Source organism: Buteo buteo, chromosome 8 (genome assembly GCF_964188355.1).
Source record: "Buteo buteo chromosome 8, bButBut1.hap1.1, whole genome shotgun sequence".
Taxonomy (NCBI): Eukaryota; Metazoa; Chordata; class Aves; order Accipitriformes; family Accipitridae; genus Buteo; species Buteo buteo.
The window spans coordinates 8140105-8161981 of record NC_134178.1 but is presented as its reverse complement, the minus strand read 5'-3'; the positions used below and the strand labels follow the sequence as shown (position 1 = coordinate 8161981).

Here is a 21877-nt window from a genome sequence, read left to right as displayed (position 1 = left end):
CTTTTATTCCTTTGTACAATTGCTGAAATTCCACAAAGAGGACTGGTTAAAATCACTGGAGAATTAGCAACGCACAACAACAAATGCATCCTATTTCCTCCTATTCCTAACATGCCTCGAGCTAAATTCCAGCCTTTACCATTTATGCATTTCCACCTCTAGCATACATGAAAAATGGGTATCCTTGGACACTGTCAGTGAACTTAACAGTCCCAGTATGTGCTACAAAATGCTTAAACTATGCCTGTAACAGGAACATGACAATTTGTGTGTCCACTTCAGAAAACAAACAAGGTTATATCAACACAAGGCGGTGCATGAGTTGTTCTCTGCTGAATCCAAATATTCTTTTTATTGATCTTTAGGTAAGTGGGCAGCAAGGGATAAATGATTTGGGAAAAAAACCCCACAGAAAATCCTAAACAAATAGATGACCTCTGACCCTAGAATTTATCCAAACACAATATCTGAATTGCTTACAAACCACAAAATAACACAAATTTAGTAGAAGTATTTGATATACTTGACTTTTTTCCCCACAGACTCTGTTCTGTGGCATTTACACTGGACATTACATACACTAAATGTGATGTCCTTAAGAAATCTACTCGTTTTCCAGTTTCGTAAGTAGTAAACAACCACCACATATGGAGGGTGCAGAGCCTCATTTTAGTACCTCACTAAGAATTATATTTGTTTTGCACCATATCTTATTGCTGCAGTAAGGCACTTGAACAATTCAGTCTTACTGATGTAATGGGTCTTGACAACCCCACATCAATACATTTAGGAGAGGAATCAGTGAAGGATGCAGGGAAAACGAAATACACAGTTTGTGCATTAGCTTTGGGAAAACACAAAGAAGAATACCCTAATGCTGAGATACAGTTCCTGTTCAATGTCACTTTCCATTTCCATTTTTGCTCACTCATATTAAAGGTAGATTTCAAGTATATTTACCCTTTGAGATATTTCTTCCTTTACCTCAAATGCTCATTGCCATACTGTACTTTAAATTCTCATATTCGAAAAAAGAAAGAAAAAACAAAGAAAAAACATGCAGTTAGAGCCTACTATTCATTAATAACATTACTCCAATGCAACTTAATAGTACACAATCATTTGACAGATAAGCACATGAAAAAAATCCATACAGTGCGGAAGGCTCAAAGGCTTATAACAAGGCAAAAAACAAGAGAGAGGGGCAATGTTAGTAACTGGTAACACACGCTTAAGGGGAATAAAAAAAGAACCTGCAAAATTGACCTGCTCTTGCAGGGAGAAGCAGCTTGCCATTTGCAACTTTGCCATTAACATAGCATGCAGTGACATTAAAAATCATGTCATGCTGAATACAGAGAAAGGAGAGCAATGAGATGTGAGATTATCTCAAACCTACAGCACTGGAAAAGCTATGCTCTGCTTAAGAAAAAGGTCAAAGGGAAATCCACAGCAAAGGACAAAACCCAGTGCACAGACGGAATGCTACAGCACGTAGAGGGAAGGCTGTCTAAATGCAGCTCCTCCGTTAGTGGCCTAAACGAGAAAGCACTTAAGCACCTGCAACCTTCCTATCAATATTCAGAAGAAATAAAAATAATTCTGTCTTTAAAATTCATGGGACAAGCAAGCATTGGAGACAATGACTCATAGTCAACCTCAGGTAAGTGGGTCTAATTAGACCGGTGTCAACAGGCTAGGTTTGCTCAAGTCTGATTTGGTGTGGAGTGCCACCCAGCCCTGTTGTGTCCGTTTCCATGAACTACACAAATCAGAAGGGGAAAGGGTCTAGACATGGCCAGATCTAAGACACTGAAATGCTCTGTGACAGCAATTTGCTCAGCCTTTTCTCCTCCCCAGGTAAGCCAAACTTGGATTCAGCCAACTCCATCCCTTTGTGATCAAGAACTTAAGTGGGCATTCCCTGGGCCCTGCTTGCATGGGGACTAACGGGGGTGCAGTCTAGAAAGGACAGTTCATTGGTTACTGTCATGGACCAAATTCTCTCTTCCCTTTTAGCATACAGACTCCTCATCTCTCTTCATCCTCTTCAACTCTCCCATCTTCTACCTAGACTTTGCTGCAGTTTTCTGGTACTCTATATGCTGACCAGAGCTATTCTTAGGCACAAGTCATAAGGAAGACTGGCCAGAGGGTTCCGCGACTTTTCTGAAGATGGTATAATTTGCCCACATCCTAAGTGTCAGATCCCAAAGATGAGATACACAGCATATAGTCATAAACTAGGCATGTTAAAGGCTACTTTTATCATCCTTTTTCTTTCCTAGTGAACAAGACTGCATAATGAACTGCATAAGGCTTGTTATACCACTTTTGTTGCATCTCAAGCACCTGTTACAAGCTGAAAATGCAGCTATCCTTTTAAAACCAACTTTAAGTTGCAACAGTTAGACAACTGCAAGACTCAGACATCTAATTTACAGTATATAGTTTGTAGGTATGACAAGAAACAAAAGGATGTAACAGAAAAATACTACAATTGTTGCAGAAGGTAGAGAAGTTATCACCAACCAAAATCCCCAAGTATCTCCTTCCTCACTGTAAAGAGAAATACTTTTCAGATGTGGATGGCACAGCAATCATGTCATGAAGAATGGGAGAAGCTGGGTTGGGGGATGGACAATGATGTTACAGAAGTGGTGTGCATGCAAACACACAGATGAGTATTTGTGTCCCAAGAAGGTGAACAATCAGAAAGTGGTTTGAGATGGGAGATGCCGCCACAGCCTTGTTCTCTTCATTTCAAGTTAATTAAGATTAAGTGGTCCTCTGCAAAGCTGAGCAGTCACGTACTGCAAACACCTATGGTTTGCCTTCTTCACATCAGCTTGGTGGTAACCTGAGCATGTGAGGAAATCTGCTGACGAGTATGCAAAATGGTTTTCGCTTTCCATGCACTTCAGAGAACATAATTTTAGCTTTGAACAGCATTAAAAATGTAATAGAAAAACTATCTAAATATTAAAGGATGTTTCTCAAGTGGAGGATGAAAGATGATCTGCTGCTAAGTGGTATGAAGTTAAACTCTGTTTTGGAGGAACAATGGTCTCTTGTGGAAGGAAAAAGCATGTTTTCTACTCAAGATCTTACTGTTGATAATCCACTTGTCAAAAGTCCATGTTTCCTTGAATAACGAGAGGCCACTATGTCATCAATATCTTCTTCTGTTTCGTCCAGATAATCCTGAATGACAAACAGGCATTTTAGTCGTCGTGTTCTGCTCTGTATTTGGTCAGCTTCTGTAGCTTAGTTTTGTTTCATACATTTTCCACTTTAGGAAGATGGTGCAGGATGCATTCAAAATTCTGATCTCTAGAGGAATTTTGATTTAAGTTTTCCACATCTTTGCACAGGCACACAGCGTAAGGGGAAAAGACGCTGTTATGGTATCAGGGTTCAATTGCTTAAGAACTGAAAAACTTGACACACATACTCTTATTCTGGAGGCGCATACCTTTGCATGGACAACAACTGTGCACATAAACAAACCCCACTTCCATGCCTACTAAAAATCCTATGTGAATTACCTTATTCTACTTACTACTATTTGCATTCAGGAATTCAGGTTTGGAAATCTTAGAAGGACACGGCGAGACTTTTTCAAATCTTAACAAAAGAAACAAGTGAATTAAGGTCAGATACCAGGGGCCAGGGGATCATTGATACTGGTTTGTAGCCAGAAACCATTAGATGATTGATTTCTTGGTTACAGTCCAAGGTCCATGTTTTTATGGGACATATTTTTTACAACCCAGCAATCCAGTTTTCCAATTATCCATATTTATATCAGTCACACTCACACAAATGGAAAAGCACGCAATTTGCATTACACTTGCACCCTTTCACGCTGTCTTTGGTAACAGGCAACAATTTTGTGAACAGGATCATTAACACAGACCCACTTTCTAACAGGCAGTGCTGAAAGCCCCAGGTTATTGTCAAACCACATGGGAAGAAACTTGTCCTGCCATCATACACACTGAATATATTTGAGGGGTAAACAAAAAAACCCAGATGATGTGCATGTTTTAAAAATAATTAAATTCCTATATTATTTTAATAATTTTTTTAAAAAGGAGGAAAAATCGGTAATCGCACAGCTTCATATGCTTGAGTTTTAGTAAGACTGAACTGTAACATCTTTAGGTCATATACAGAAAAAAATTTTCATTTTTTAAACATAGCAATAAAGCAAAATCTAAAAAGAAATTTAAAATCTGGTTGAGGGTTCTAATAGGACAGTTAAATTTAAGTAAAAGTTAAAGGAAAAAAACCCCAACAGACAGCTATTATCCTATTGAGTGTAGCTTGGAAATTTCAACCATTTCCTTAAACCTTATGACAGGTATTTTGAAAGATTCTGCTTTTAGTCTTAACGAAGTCAAATATTCAACTTCCTTATTATCTGCTTTGCAGATATAAAAATCTCACGTGGTAACCTACCTCACACTCTATTGCTTAGTCTCTATCACTTTCTTAAACTAAACACAGAAGTACTGTATTCAAACTCAGGAGTCTCAAAGACTTCTATGCTAATCAGGAAAAATAGAGCAAAGAAATGCTGCTGGAGAGTTGAACTGCCACAGTTTATGTAAAGACCTGCAGAGCATTTGTCATTAGAATGCATAAAACTAGCTGTTACATTTCTTCTCCTTGGTTCCAGTGACTGAACTGAAATAAAGCCAGCTGAAAGTGATGCAAAATTTTCTATTACTACTTTCCAATTGTAACTGCATATTTAATATTGAGCAGAAGGAAATCAGGATGAGCCATCACTCTATTTGGGACCAAAATTTACATACTGAAGCAAACATTCCTCTTAGCTTCATGTTCTTACAATGAGTTTCCTCTGCTGGTATCTTCTGTTTCGAATCTATTCAGGGCACTGCTACTACCCCACAGAAAAAAAGAAGTCAAAGATATTTTATACTCTACAGAAGAAGTCCATGGACACCCAGGCACAGCAGAGCAACTATTTCAGGGAAACAGATAGAGCTGAATCCTTCAAAAGTAACCCCCCCCAAACCCCTAAAATAAAAACAAAAAAACCCCACCCCACTCTTCACTTCTACTCTCCTCACTGACTTCAGAATTCAAGTGATGTACTCAAGTTTAAAACTTGGCACAAGAATACACAATTTTCTTTCTTGCCCATACAACAGGAATAAGCAAGTCTGGTAACACATGCAAAATTCTTTCGTTTACACTGTCCATACCTGTGGACTTTAAAATAAATAATACTACATTTTTATTGCTGAATAATTAAATACAGGACAAAAAAAGTAAGGCAACATCTTCAGACTGGAGTTTTTCAGGTGTAGACACTCAAAGGTTAACAGTGCTTCACAAAGAGTCCTACCAACAGCTAGCTGACTACCAATTTTTGTCTGCAAGCAGATATCTAAAACTGAAAAAAAAAAAAAAGTTAACATTTAACCTATGCTCTTAATTCATTTTGCACCACAATGATTATGTCTCTCAGGAGGTGTTACAGAACTGCAACTACACCATTGGTTAGTGTTATTAGCTTATTAAAGTTAGAGCTAGTAGGACATTAATCTCATAGTCTCCAGCGGGGGTTATAAAATGCACATTATCCAATTACTTCTAATAAAGCAGCTGAGCATGTAATGAACACTACTTGGTCAGGAATTCAACACACACCTCTCTAGATAAGGTGCTCCCACTTGAACACAACACTAGATTTAACTGGTTCCCCATACTCCTTGGTAAGTACGTACTACACACAGTACGCGGGTTTCTGGGGGTTGTCCCTTTTCACTATCAAGAGCGAAGTCAAGTTAGAGAAGCAAAACACCCATACAATTTTCCAGCTGATCCCTCTGGATGTGTAACGGGGTTTCCTGATAAAGCTGGGAGCAAAGCAGCTAAAAAGCGTTTTCCCACCCTTTCAGCTGATAAATTCCAGCTATCTGTGTATCCTACTGACACGTGGCATCTCCCACACCACCGCTGTCAGCTCCAATCACCCAGGAATGAGACTGAAGGACCTCAGCTAGCTCCACCAGCTAGCCAGGAGAAAACGTGGTATACCACGTGGTATACTTGTCTCAGGCTGCAGGAGCTGTTGTTATCCTTGTCAGGTATCTTTCTTTTTGCCTCTTATAAAGATACAAGCACCAAATAAACTAAACTCCAGCAGGAATACAACTTTTATCCCAAAACACTGCATCCATAATGAATATAGGGCAAGACTCCAAAGGACTCCTGTGAGTCAAACTACCCTAAAAAAATATGGTAATGCTAAAGCTGATGAATGCAATCAATTGATTGCTTAAGACAGAGCAAGTGAGGACATGGGTAGAATCAGAGATCTATGAACCTTGTTATGAATGAAGTTTAAAGGAGAATCAGCACTCTCACAGACCCCAGAGCAACTAAATCAAAGTTATGCCACAAGAGAGGTCTCTGATGTTTGCAAAGAAGCTAGAGAGTTGCTGAGATGCAATCTGAAATTTCATTCAGTCAGCAAGACTGAAGCAAGAGTCAGCAAGAAAGAAAAAGAAAAGAAGGAAAAAAACCCAAAACCCTCTGAATAAGAAGACGACAAAAATCAAAGAACAGAAAACCACTCTGGATTTCGCATCTCTGGCACCTGCCTCAGAGAAATCCCTAAGTGATAACTACAGCGCCTGGTACAATTAGAGCAGAAAACTGATCTAAGTATATTTAAAGTTTGTATTTTCTTATTTTATGCTTTTCTTCTGCAACGTTTTCCAGTTTCTTAATCAAGAACACAACCTTTTTCTTTACTACAATTAAAAAATAAACCACTTATTTTTGAAGCTTTTCTTCCACAGAAACCTGACACATAGGAAGGGCTTTTTTTATTTCCTTAAAGATTAACCCAAACAAAACAATGCTGCAGGCAAATTCTCTGAGTGTTTACAATCCAAGAAAACAGATGGGAATCCCAACACGTCGTTTTCCACCAAGCCACAAGTATCAAATGCTACAAGAAGGGGAGACATCTCCCATGGCCAATGCTCTTCTGAAAAGAGCAGATGGTAGGGAAGGACTATGACAATAGACAAAATGCATAAACCATAATGCAGAGGGTTCTGGGGTTTTTTAAGCTACAAGCACACATTTGGAAACTCCAGAACAAACTATGATTAGATGAAGAACTACTTAAATAACTTCTTTTCTTCCCCCCTCATGCATATTTAACAAGCTTTGAAATTCTATGGTAGCATTGATGCACATCTGCAACTTGTATATCTTGGATATGTGCATAAAAGGAGAGGGAAGTTGTGAATCATTTCAGGAAATGCAGCCCATAGAATACATAGAAAAAGGCACAGAGATGTTTGGGAGAAAACAGTGAACAGGAAGAAGAGGAGAGCAACAGTGACAGAACAGAAAGTTGGGGCTGCATTTGCTAAAAATATATATGAGGGGAAAAATCAAAACCAGACAAAGATTAAAGCCTTTAAAGTATAGTATTTCTAAGGATCAGAATTACAATCTAAGAAAGTATGAATTAACAGAACTTTGGAGCATGTGTAATATAGTGCCTGAAATTTATTTTCAGGCCAGATTTCTTTCACCTGTAAACTCAAAAACCAGCAAATCAATAACAAACTGTAACCATGACTATTCATTGGAATCATTCTATAGCCAACATACTCAGAAGATAAAGCTGTTTAAAAACTCATTAAATATCCCTGAAATAACGCTCTGCATTACTTATCATTTACATAGATATACATACAGTGCTGATTTCATAAGTCTGAACAAACAGGATTTCCACCAGATGACCATTTATGTATTTATAACTCACCAGTTCCTGATCTAAGGCACTAGGTACAGATTTGCTTCTTATGCTCAGAGTATCCTCATTTCCTTCAGAGAAAGATTCACTCAAATCTATCTCCGATCGGCTACGATCTGGAAGATAAAAACAATTAAAATGATTGCTATAATTTGTACAAAAACATTCCATTTCATCTTCCACACTTTAATAAGTGTTGTCTCAAACCCAATTGTTTTTTAAGAAAAAAACATCAAAACAATATTATAGGTATCTGTCACAAGTTCTATGACAACTGAACATCAATATGATAAATGGAAAAATATGCTTTCTGATGCTGTTCAGCCTTCTGGCCAATACTTTTCCCCCTGCACTCTTTATCCACTGTAATTGTCTCCTGTGGATGATATTATAGATCAAGGTTTTGACTTTCTCTGGTAGGCCTATCAGCCCAAAATATTGCAAAACTTGCAGTCCAAGTGTTCACAGTGATTGTCACATCTGCCACCACCAAACTCTCCCCAGCATCTGCTTCAGAATTAAGCAACCAGGGATACAGATGGACACAGAAAGTACTTCTGCCATTACTGGTGTTCCCTGTGCAGAAAGGAGGAGGAAGCAAACAAGTCTCGAGACCCGCACAAGTTTCTTTCAGTCCTACAGGTCACGCATCCACTCAATAGGCAGAAGACTTGTTAGATGTCTTGGAGAAAGATTTTCTTAGTCCTCTCCATATAAATCTTTTGTGCTGAGAAAGAAAGAAGGGGAAGAGAACACTTTTAGACCCTGCAGGTAGGAATCTGGAAAGTTTTTAACTGTTCATCTTCTACCTGGGCTATAGATGATGTGACAGGAAAAGTCACCCTCCTGAACTTAATGTCCTTTGAGATCCTCCAGCATGGAGATAATGAGGAGTCCGAGGCCCGCTCCCAGGTTGCCTGCAATTTTGCTCAGCGTCCATCTGCTTTGGTAACATGTGGCCTGTTCTTTTCTATTAGGAAAGCCTTTATTTTATAAGGTAGCAGAAACAGGAGAATTTTCACTTCATAAAGTAGCAGTCTCTAACACCTCTGCCTGGAGTTGCACTGTACAATATTCTCAAAGAAACACTGATGCTTTCAAGTTGGAAAATCTAAGGTGAAGAACATTATCTCCTTTGATTAGCTCTGTGGGATACATCACTAGGTTTCTGCTTTGGGCTAAATTCAGCTGAAATAAAGTGAGCCCTGCTGTGTTTCAGAGAGAAACCTGTAAATCTGGACCCACTCTGTTAGCCTTATAAGAAGCTGGCAGAGTGCGTAGGAGAAGCAGAAGAGTGCAACGCGCTCCTGCCTCCCGTTTCAGGTAGGAAAAGGAGGATCTCCACCCGCTGCTGCAAAGTGGCTCTGACAGCATCTCCCTGTGCAAGCCTCGTCTACCTAACAACCTCCAATGAAATGAGGTAAATTACAGATGAATCGACTGGTTTGGTGTATCACGTATGAAAATGAAATGACATGAAGTCTGTATATGAATTTTTTTCCCAAATTTGCTTCTGGGCAAAGTGAGTGTGAAATGTAATGGCAGCAGCACAGTAGTATTTTATACAGATCGGAGATAGGTAGTATTTTATACAGCTGACCACACAGAGAGTGATTTAACGATGTGTAATTATGAATGAAATCTTGTACCAGTTCTAAGAGTGTGTGATTTACCTAGTACTAACATTGTGCCAACATTATTGGGATTAGGATTACCACTTCTTCAAATGTAAAACTTGTGAAGTGATATAAACTTGGTTAGTAAAAGGGAAGGATCTTCAGAATGAATATAAACAAATTTATGAAACTTACATCCTTCAATGTGCTTTAAAAACAAAAGGAGCAGAGTCACAAGAATAGGAATAATCCTCTGATAATAAAGGCTGGCAGAAAGAAGGAAAAGACTTAATACTTGCCTGATGACAAAGATACCCTAGAAACTGCAATGGAAGGTGTTCCAGACGCTTTCCTACAGTGCTTCTTTACTAAATCTTCAGGTACACTTTCACTTGCTGGAATAATCATGCCATTTTCTAAGCCAGGGTCCTGCCCAATAAGAAAAAATGCACACCCCATAAATACAAAAAGCAAGTTTATGCACTATCAGTCTACAAAAGTGTCATTTCTATTAGCTCCAAAGCTCCTTTAGCATTCAGTCTATTACTGAATATATTTAGATTACTATCTAATCTGCTTCGTTTAGCACAGATCATGCATAAAATTTGCACAAAGATGTGATTCATGCATACATGCTGAGTTTGCAACTGAAGAATCAGAGCAATGCATCAGGAGTGAGAGGAGGGAAGTGAAACACTCAAATCCATTAAAAGTTCACTTAGCTTGGAAATTTAAAAAAAAAAAAGAAAGGACAAAACCTATTGTTTCTATACCGGCATAATGATTTCAGCTAGGGTAAAACCAAATGGACTTGAACTAATTAAATTATGCCAGTATAACCCTTAAATAAAGCTAATATGCTTGACATCGTTATGGCTTTTTGCCTTCCTGTAAAGGAATACCTAACAACATCACTCCAACTAAATTAAATGGATTGGCCTTTTTCAACCAAATCTAATGCACTTGAAATCAAGTCAGTCTGTGTGCTAACAAGAATATAAATAAAACAACTATTAATTTCTTTACAGCTCCTAAAACTGCCCTTCATATATACTAACTTATTTTTTATTAGGAAAAACAATTAGACCAAGTATTTGAGGTTAGAAAAAAAGCGATGCATTCAACAGGGCTCTGATCTCACATGCTTATCTACTTTTTTCCAAACATTAATGGTAAAAGGCATTACCTCTGACTATAAATTTCGCTTTCCTTGTACACTTAAGTTTTGGCAACTCAGAACGACTTCCTAGTCCAACCCTGATTTCTTAAGAGGGGTGACTGAAATGAATTCAGGATGGGTGTCTCAGCGCACAGCCAAGAGGAACAGCCTGACACACAGGCAGGCTGTCTGGGACCAGAGAGAGTATCTGCTTCTGGCTAGATGAGCCACATCCTTCTGCTTATTACCAAAGAGCCAAGGCGGCTAGCTCAGACGTGGCCACCTACATCCCAAGAGGCTTAACAGCAGGGAAGAGGAATCCCACATTTCATTTTGATAAAGCGTCTAGCACACATTCTGTGTTATGCCATAATTTATGCAGAGGCCAGTGTCCGAATCCAGAAAAAACTAAAATTAGCATGACCTGATCTTCTGTAAATGCTGAGCTTGCAAAGTTTCCCTTAGAAGTCAGTAGGAGCATGCTGGACCCTGCATGCTTGAAAGTCACATCCTTAGTTCACAGCACTTACTCAAGGCCCTGAAGTGCCAAAAATGCTTACTCACATCCCTTGCGCTTCCCCGTTCAGAATCTGTTACCCATTATGTAATGCTGGACATTAAGAGCAATTTTTAGACAAAAGAAAAATGTCTGCCAAACTGAAAACCACATCACTGACAGGGCATGACAAATTCTGTTCTAGTAGAGATCTTCACTGGTCCCAGCAGAATTAGGGAAGAACCAAAATCGTCTCTGTCAGGCTTGCCTTTTCTGGGCTACAAATCGATCTAACAGGGCAGATACCAGCCAAGTCATCTCGTTTGGCGTCAGCTGTATTCGGTGTCAGCTCTACATCGCGGTACCTACCCGGCTATAATCTGCAGTCATGCTGCGCGTGCCGAGTGCTGGAGACCTCCGGAGGGAAGGGATGGAAACGTTGCCTCTGTTCGCAGGACCCACAGCCCCTTTCAGATGGCCTGCAGTGGACTCTGCATCACTGCTGTTCAGCGAAAGCGTGCTCCCTCTGGGACGGAGAGAAGAGTATTAAAGCGTTATTGCTTTGAGCAAACCGAGGCAACCCATTCAGCAAACCATCGCAAGAAAACAGCCGTGGTAGCAGTTTATTAGAATAACATTGCCCTGGATGAATTGTGTGATCCGCTGCAAGGAAATGGTCACCTGGAAAGAAAAACATGGGCAAACGTGAATTACAACTACTGTATACATACAAGCATTTTCAGCATTTCTACAAGAATTGCAAATAGCCCCAATGGGCGGCTCTTGTCCAGACTGCAGAAGCTGCATTCATCCACGTTCATTTTGCATTCGCATCTCAACAGTAGGTGCGACGACTCGTGTAACACTTCCTACCAGGCTGCTCCCTGGTTTAAAGGAAAACTTCGGTGACACGACAGTTCTGGCCACTTCTGCAGCCAATGTTAATGCCAGCACTGTCTCCAGAAAGTCTAAAATCCTTGGCTATCTGCTCTCCGTCCTCTCCAGAAAAACAACAACTTGCTCACTGCCCTATTTATATTGCAATAATGACTCTTGACCCAAACTTGGAAAGCTAAGAAAGCTGGGCAAGTCTTTTTGCCAGGTTTTGTGTTACTAAAAGTGACAAAAAAGCGTCTGTGATCAGCATACCAGAATTCAGTTGCTAATACCACAACAGGCAGAAACTTTTCCAAGGGACATTTTCTATTAGAAAATGCTGATTAGTCCATGTGAACACTGAGGGTTAGAAAAGGTAAGCTGTTGCACTTTTTTGACCTTTTGAAACAATGAAAATTATTTTAAAATGTATTTCAACACGTTTTCAATTGAAGTTTTATTTTCCTTTGAAATTTGTTCTGCAGTAAAAATACAAGGTCTTGGCTGATCTACTCTTCTTTATCCACAAACATCAGTTCAAACTTTTTCATTTTTCTTCACAATTCAGAGAAGTCTCAAAGAGTCTTGCAGGACAGTAACAGTTCTGCACACATTCCTACTTACTACTATAATAAAAATTAGTGGTAAATAGGAATTGATGCAGGAATTACACCCTTTTCATATGGCAAATACAGTGTCAGAGGACAACAGTAGTGCAAATTTGCTGGAGAAAATTTTTGGAACTTACAGTATATTTTCAGACAAAAGAGGCTCGCTTAATAAATATTTCAGATTTGCAGGCATCTTCATTGTGCTGGATAACAGCTGAATTTCACCTTCACTTGGTTTAGGCTGTCATATCATGTTTAGAGTAACTGCAGTAAAAATCTTCTTTACCGCAATGGAAATTTTGATTAGAACTACCACTGAACTGAGAAAAAAATACTCTGGAACACAACAGCTCCTGTCTCACTGCTACATTAAGTGAGCACAGGCTCCGAGTCCACACTGGTGGAGTTACTGAAAACAAGGAACACAGGAAAACCCTAAACAAGACTGTCTACGAATGCTGTGCAACCATGTTTTTGCCTTTTAGTGAGCATATGGTAACCTTTTTAACAATTACTATCCAATTTCATATACTGACAACAGTAGATAATGCATAATAAACACGCTCTTACGCCTGTGTACTTCACATACATGCACTGCTACTTTTTAATTTGATAAGCAAGTGATCAACAAATCCTACTAAATGTGCTTTGGTTGAATTTTAGCCCTATCTGTTTACACAAAGATGTGTCTTTGGTGCTGCAAAGTCAGAAAAATCAAGGGTACTGGCTGTCCTCTGTATTTTATTGAAGCTGTTGGACTTAAATGCACACACCTTAATTTCCAAATCTGCCCATGTATGGGAAGTAGCCAAAATGTTGAAAACCTGAGTTTTATTGCATGTCACACCACTTTTGATAGATTGTTCCGACTTTCTGTTACAATTACAATTACAACAAATCGTTGTTATAGATTTTTTTTTCCTCACTGTGTAAACTAATGTAAATCAAGAGAAGTGTTCAGAAGGAATAGTGGGCTGGCATAAAAGATTTGAAAACATGTTACAAGGGGTTCTGCAGGAGTCATCTGTCAGACTGAGCACTTGCACATCCGACCTGCTAAACAGACCTCTCCTGTACTTTGTCCTTATTTCAATCTGCTATTAGAGAGAGGTTCAACACATTTTATACACATATTAAGTAGACAATGAAAGAAAAATGTTATTATAAGGTGACCATGCCAGGCATTTCCATGTGGTAGACAAGACCTCAGTACATTGGGGTAGTGTGCCTGTGTAGATGAACCTGAAATTCCTATCCTATTTCTCCTAGAAGTATCCTGATGCAGCCTCCTGGTTAATTCAGCTGCAAAATCAGTAAACATTTTTGCTGTAGCAGAAATAAACGAGTTGAAGAGATGAAGTCATGGCCTGGGACTCCCTGTTCCCAGCTCAGTACATCTTCTCTTAAACAGAATTGTTTAGAAAGAATAAAAATTCTCAGTTTCCCTGCTGGTAGGTGAAATATTACCAATTTTGGCAATGCAACTAAAAAGATGGTGGCAATTACAAAAATCAGAAATAGGCAGGAAAATCTAGGACAGCTACAGTGTCACAAGACGTTGTTATATTATTTTAATTTGAAACTCAAAACAGTTATGGAGGGTAGCCTGGGAAGCTTTGCTGTTATTTTTAATAATTACTACTCAGTTCTATAAATTAGCAATAAATGAACTAAAGCAAGCATCCCTAGATATCTAATTAAATATTTAACCATGCATGTACAAGCCAGGAATTTTCATCCCTCTACTAAGAAATATAAGCTGCTCCTCAATCCTTCCACAAACTAATATTTAGGAAGTACCATATCTTCCATGGACAGTAAAATAATTCAGCCCCTCCGCAAAAGCATCTCCTGGCAACACAGCGGGGTTACTATGTACTTTGACACAGGACACTGATTTGGCCAGGTGAGATGAGATGACAGGTAGAGAAGGAAGTTGCCATAATGACTCAATACGCCTAATTTAATAAATCCCTCACTGTGGCTCTAGGCAAAAGCTAGAAATTGATGCTTTATGTGAAAGTCAAGCAAGGCAATCAAACATAAAGGCTATTTTTATAGACTACTTCACTCTGTTTATCCTTCTAAGTCTGTACACAGAGCTTGTCGGGTGCTGAATTCTACCACCCCAAACAAAATTATTTTGCTTCATTTATGGTTAACTGCATGATAACTTTCTTGCAGTCTGGCACATCAAAACAGCTGCACAGATGTCTCACAAGCATTCCTTTGTCTCTATTCTGGTAAACTCTTAGAGAAAGTTACTTAATATTGCATAACCTTAGTGTTAAGCAGCGCAGACACCAGATTCCTGAGCTTTTGTCTCTTAGATCCTTCACTCGTCTCTATTCAATGAAAAGCAAAACAAACCCAGAAAACAAGCAAAAATACTACTTCTGGTCTCGTCAAAGTCAGGTATGAATCTGATTAGATACAAAAAGCCTAATTAGCTTCATGAAAAAAACTTTTGTGAACTGTGTATGGATTAAACAAGAAAACTAGCTTTAAAGCTGATTTGGCTAGTACATGCTGCAGCACCCGGGGGGGGGGGGGGAGGGGGGCGGGGGGGGATATCAAATTATCAACTTTCAAGAAGATTGTCACCCTCAACTTTATACATGTTGCAGAATATCCAGCAATTGGGTATTTGAATTATAGGTAACAAAGGGAAGCAAGTTCTTGCTTAAACAAGAAGGCTCATCTGTGGGTAAATTAAACTTCATGATGTTCCTTTTAGCTGATATCCCGTGTTCCTGTACACCGATTTGGAGTCTCCCAGGACCACTGCTTTAGAGCTAGAAATTTCTATGGGATCTTACAGAAAATTATTATTATTTTTTGATCCAGAGTGCAAAATTTCTACGTGTGTGCACCTGAGAAAAGATTGTGGGTCTACATCCAGTACAAACTATCCAAATGAACAAGAAAAAAGTGAGCTATTTTTTGGCTTCATTTTGGAGGTGGGACATGAGAGCAATGTTGCATCTGGAATTTTACAATGCTATCAGAGGCAATAACAGAGATCTCTTAAGCCCAGAAGAATGATAAATGGAATTCTATCAGAAATAACTGGGACAATAATCATGGAAAGAGAAGGGCAAACAGAGCCTTTGAAGAAGAAAATATAAATTACAATCAATTAACATGTCATTACTGGAGAAAAACTTTGGAACAAAAGCACCTCAGTTCTGTAACATGAACACAGCTCATCAATTAAAAGCCAGAAAACAAAAAACAACATAGTGACAGCAATCACCAGCCAAACACAAGGAGAGAAAAGGAAGATGGGTGGAGATAATTTTTAGGTTTTCTCCTTCTTTTTTTTTTTTTTTTAAATAAGCTGTGCTTCTCAGATAGTATTAAAGCTGATCACTCAAAGACACAATGCAACACAGAGGACTGGCACACACGTGTAGGTCAAGCCCGGCATGAGCTGTACCAGATTTCTGCTGCTCACCTCTCAGAGCAAGGCGTTGACTTGCCATTGCGCAGACTTTGGGTTTCAGGTTCTGAGCCTGCGTTCCTTTCACCTTCGTCTTTTGCATTTTTAAGTTCTCCTTTGGTAACCGCCCTAATTACCCTCCTGACGAAAACACAGAATAAAAGATTTTAAAAGTTGTAAGTTATTTTCCCAGGAAACAGCAACCTGACCAAAATATTGCAATGTGCACATTCTATAAATTTCATGTGTCTGACCCATGGACAACTCTGGATATAAGGGTCAATAAAGCACCAAATCTGGTTATCAAACTGACTCCTATGGACAAAAAAAAGCATCATATTTGCTACAAACTGCTTTTTAAGACACAAAACATTAAAACATCCCTCCTACTCAACATGGCCACTTCAAGCTTTGAACCAGAAGTGCCTTTTGTGAAAACTCTTCTATTTTATTTTTTTACAGTTCATACACAGAAAAGTATTTTGACTAAGTATGTGTATTTTCCCCTAGCAAATTACACTATATGTATTTTCTCTTAAATATTTCTTTGCAATTTCTACAATTATATGCATCAGTGCTCCAAACACTCTATTTTCTGAAAACATAACGTCACCCCCTTACCCTGCAACATGTGGCCTAATAAGACAGAAATGGAAAAAAATGAAATAAGGTTTTGAAAAGTAATAGTATTCTTCATAGACTTACAAACAACAATAGACTGTTAAGTTATCCCATGACACTAAGTGTCAGTAGGAGTTGGCCCCCAAAACGGCTTTGCTAAAACAAATCCACTCATGAGATACATGAATGTGGAACCTGAGGGAGGAAGAAGGAGCAAGGAAGAGGAGGAATAATGAACGACTTCTAAGAGAGGCCACAAAATATACTAGGAAAAGCAAGCCTAATTCTTGTAGGATTAAATTTCCTTTATGGGGAATGTCACCACCAGAAAACATTTCAGGCCACGAACTGAAAAAGGCTGAACACCACTAAAATAAACAACAGGCAATTACAAAAAAGAATGGTTTCTCATTGGGGAATATGACTAATAGGTTTGCACAGAGGATTTAAATGAAAAGAGGATTAGAAGAGTAAATTTTAATGCACTCTTACTATAGCTACCAATTAGCATGATTTAGAGCAACATCTAGGTCCCATTATAATAGATTCCCTAAGCTGGTTCTTTCTTCACCTTAATTTGAGAAGCTAGATGCATACTGATGTTCTTTTTCCCAATATTATGGACAGATAAATCACTCATGTTAATTTCTGGAGTCACTGAAACAAGTAATTCCATACTCAGCTCTTTTCAGAAGTAAAAAAGCTGTAGAAAGCTGTCTACCTACCCTATATTTAGGATCCATAATAAAATGTGTTTTCTTCCAACAGAAATAAAGTTTTCCAACTACCAGCCTGTGGAGCTCCAGCCATGAGCTCCCATTCACCCAAAAACCTCAAGTTACATCCAGACACCACTTATGCAACCATATACTCAATGCATCTGTCCATGTCCTCCTGAGAGTAAGCGAGCGCTCCTCTAAGGCCGTAGCCAAACTGGGCTTACACACATCACTGAGACTGCAAGATGACCAGCAACATAGCTGTTTATTCACTGTCACACGCACAAAAAAGGGGCACTGCTTGATGGTTAGACTGCATTTGCACAGCTGGAAGCTAAAGGAAAACTTGACTTGTGAGCAGAACTGACCAGTATACATAAAAAACCAGGCCCTCCAAATACTATTTTTTTGCCTTTGCTTCTTCAGCAAACCTGCCTTTAGGGACACTCTGTTACTTCTGAGTATAAACAAGAGAAATCCAGGAGTAAAACTGCCTTTTTTTCTGCTACCTTTGTAGCTGAAGAGTAATTACTGCTGCATTTCCTAGGAAACAGCAGCCTAATTATAGTAAGTACACTTTTAAAGGAAGGCTGTTTCTAACCCTAGGAAGTTTGAGGCTGATGTGGAACACTAGAGAAACTCAAAACAAAATCTGTCCAACCACATACAACTGTTTTCAGATTTATCAGTTTCCAAAAGAAAAGGCTTTACCCTATCTTTCTAGGTCCACTGAAGACTGATTTATGCCCATTTGTGGAGGAGATTGATACATCTGGCCTTTTCTCTTCATTCTCTTGGGGTTGATCTTTAAAAGTTCTTCCTTCATCCTTGCTGGAAACCGTCTCTTCAGTGGAGGAGGAAAGAAAAAAAAAAAGTGAATGTTTGCACAAAAAAGGCAGGACATGTCAAACAACCTACAAAAATATTTTCTCCATTTTTCAATATTAAATAAATCCATATGATAAAATATCATGAAAAACAACTTGGGGGGGTTCTTTGGCTTTTCCTTTTAATAAAAGAAAATAAAACTTGAAGTAGCTTGTAATGTTCTCATTACCAGCTCTTGTCTTTAACTACACTTCTGAATTTATCACTGACAACATTTAATAACCAAAGGATCTGAAATATAATTTTGCAGTGTACAGTATTTTCTCTGTTAAATGAAAGAATGTTATCCTAATTAAAATGTGTGTTCAACTAGGAGTAAGGTGTGGGAGCAATGACTTAAATACGTTTTAATATATCTATCAAATAACGAAGTAACAAATCACAAAATACCCGATTTGACAGGCCGCATAATATCAAAACCCAAAGAACATGAGATACTTGCCAGTTTGACAGCTTCTGAAGCACAGAAGCTGTTACGATACTGGCAAGATCAGCATTTTGCCAAGCAGTATACTTGCACCAGGCATTTTTACAATGGCAGTAAACCAGTCCCGCTCCCTACAAACTACTCATACCCATCACGCTCCTACTGAAAGCAATAAATGCTGCATCTGAAAACAGACTACCCAAATAACAGCTTCTGTGTGCAGAGTGAAGTAACTGTTCAGTGAAGACAGAAGCATCAGCATCCAGGAAAAACTCCTGTTTCTTAAACCAGCGGCCCTGTGGTACCACGTAAAGTACCGCAGCAGCTCACAGACGTGATACACTTGCTGCACTTGGTCAGGACAGCCAGACTGTTTACCTAAAAGCGCAGATACGATTTATTGGAGATACCTGGGCAAAGGGAAAGTCAAGTGAGAACTGAGAAGTACATCCAGTAGTCTGGATGTAGCCCATGCTCCAGCATACAGCACAGCAGTTAACATTTACCTTTCTTTTTCAGAGTTGAAAAAGAAAAATACAGTACTTTTTACACACCACCATCACAAATAAGAGAGCCAAAGTGGAAAAAAAAAGGCTGGCTTTAGATCTCTGCATACAGCCAAATTTCCTGGCAGGAGCTGAGAATGAGCTTCTAGAGTCTCTGCTGCTGGCTTTGCAACTGAGTAATACTGTCACCTGTTTGGACAGTGCAATTTTAAGCAGCTCTCTATCTCCACAGAGAAACTACTTCATTCATCCATACCTAACCTTTCCTACATATTAATCATTCATAAATCAGTCCATAGTAATACCCAAATATGAAATTAAGATTAAAATACTGATTATACTTACAACTTCAACAGTGGAGAATAAAATACAAGTCAAATGCTCTGGAAACAAGGTTTGAATGTATTAAGCACAAGCAAATCTCTCTCTTGTGGTCCCTACCTGGGAATTTGCGTAGAATAGACTGTCTGACAACATCAGTTCCAAGATTTGATTGTTTGAAGCGCTTTGCTCTCTCTTCAAAAAACCATTCTCCTGTCACTATCCGTAGCTGTCTGTATGGGGAAAACAAAAAAAGCCAGAGACATGCACATTAACAAACTTGGCCAACCAAAGCTATTGCTTAAACCCTTAGGTCATCATTCCACCGTCATGCTCACAAACCCTGGACACCATTTGCACGGTTCAAAATAAAGAGTAAAAAGATTGATTGCAAAGCTTGGGATATTAGGACATGTAGCAGAAAAATAATATCATCTTCCTTTGGGAATGAAAAGTAATTTTCATCCAGTACATGGAAATTTACTTGGCAAAAAAGTGTTTCAACCACCTTTACCAGATTTCTGCAGAAAACATGTAAGATACTATCTCCCTAGTCCTTTGGATAGTGAACTGCTCAACCTCACAGTTTTCAGTAACTCCAAAATGACAAGAGATGTAGAAACAAAAACAGTGGATGGCAGGAGAAAAATCCCTACCAAAGCTCCTGCCAGCCAAGTCAGCAGTTCATGGACCCAATCTAATTATATACAGATTGCTGCAAGCTTATATATATTTTTCATCTCTAAGTTTCATATGCTGCCACTATATGTAGTTTCTTCACATGACAGTGCTGTTATGAATTAGCTATGTGTTGGAGGTTCAAAGCAATGAACTTTTGTCTTTGCTACTGTTCTGGATAATGCTGCTTTTTCTGGTTGCAAATTATCTTACCTATGCTAGCAACAAAGAAATCCTGTACTGGCATTGCTGTTTTCCATAGGTATATTTTTATGCTGACTGTTAGCCTTTTGCTGAATTACTTTAATTATGGAAAACATCACCATTTCTACTGCCCCACTACATACAGTTGATGGCAGAAAGCTACTAAACAGGAATACTCAAATAAAAAGCAAATAAACAAACTAAAAAAAACCCAAACACATTAAAAACTGATTTAGTTCCAGACACACATTCCTGATTACAGCTCAGTAAGAAAACTTATTTTCAAACCTATACCAGAAAAGAAATCATCTAGTCTCTTGGGCATGAAAATTACTACAGATTGATTTAGAGCACTGATCAATATCTTTGCTATTAAATTGCATTTGAGTCATGCCTGAATGGAGGAGAGTCTTACTTGAGAAAATACTAAAAATTACAGAATAGGATCCTGCCATTGGTAAAAAGACCCTAACATCATCAGTTCTTCCTAACCTATTAATGAATCATGCAGCTTTGCATGAGTCATTAAAAAAAATTTTAAAAAAATCAAAATCCAAAACATGTGCCCACAAGCATAGAAATAGAAGATTGTTGCCTTATCTTGTTGTTGCAGACTCCTAGTGACAAACCCCCCTATAATTCATCATCACAATCGGTCAGTTATTATGCAAGGCATTAAAAAAAAATAAATCTCTGTTTCTACTGGGAATTTTGAAATTACTTTTGTTCAACACAAACACTGGAAAGGACTCATTGCATTAGAAACTATGCATGGTTAGTACGAAAAACAGTTTTTCTCTGAATGTGTATTTTCACAATTCATTTACAGCATGCACTTCTCTCTGCAGTTATTTTTATACCAAGATTTACAGCAAGTTTAATGCTCTATATCAAACTATAAACCTTTCAGACCTTCGACTACACCATCTTATTCCACTGCAATGTAAATAACATATCACACTGCAGTATGAACTACATTCATAGTAGTTCTTTCATTTTTTTCCCCCCTCACTCCCAGGTTGGACCATAAAACTCCACAAGTGCCGTTATCCCCTTGGACAGAGATTTTATTCATCCCTAATATCTTACCAGCAATGCTTAACTTGATCAAGGTCAGACAGGGCACTCCCTGCCCTCTTGTTTGGACAAGCATCTTCACCCTTCTCCAAGCTCGGGACAATCTGAAGGAGAAGGTGTGACCTACGGCCAGGGTTTCAGCAGCTTGGGAGGCTGCCCCACACAAAGCTTTTACAACCAAAAACTTGTAATTATTTCCACCCCCAACCCTGAATTGTGCCACCTGCCTGGGCTGCTGTGGTTCCTGGCGGAGCAGCCCTCTGCCCCAGGGTCTCTGGAGAGCCATCTCCTACGTTTTCTGGCCAGATGTGAACAGTGACGAGGGAAAGAAAACCTCTCGGGTGCCTCCAGCATCACAGGCGCCCAGGGGACCTCAGCCTGGCCAAAACGGTGGCTAAGACCAGCGCGTCTGCCTGTTTT

At 38.9% G+C, this 21877-nt stretch overlaps 1 protein-coding gene across 3 annotated transcripts in view; it reads right to left on the bottom strand.

The window, feature by feature from the left end:
- The window catches only part of SYTL5 (synaptotagmin like 5), a 92982-nt gene that overhangs the window by 19315 nt on the left and 51790 nt on the right, over positions 1-21877 (bottom strand). For all 3 annotated transcript variants that reach the window (XM_075033549.1, XM_075033551.1, XM_075033550.1), the window contains exons 5-10: positions 19619-19731; positions 18068-18200; positions 16032-16157; positions 11457-11613; positions 9732-9861; positions 7826-7932 (exon numbers count right to left, since the gene is read on the bottom strand). In XM_075033549.1, the coding sequence (XP_074889650.1) occupies positions 7826-7932; positions 9732-9861; positions 11457-11613; positions 16032-16157; positions 18068-18200; positions 19619-19731 (766 nt within the window). The remainder of the gene's footprint in view (positions 1-7825; positions 7933-9731; positions 9862-11456; positions 11614-16031; positions 16158-18067; positions 18201-19618; positions 19732-21877) is intronic.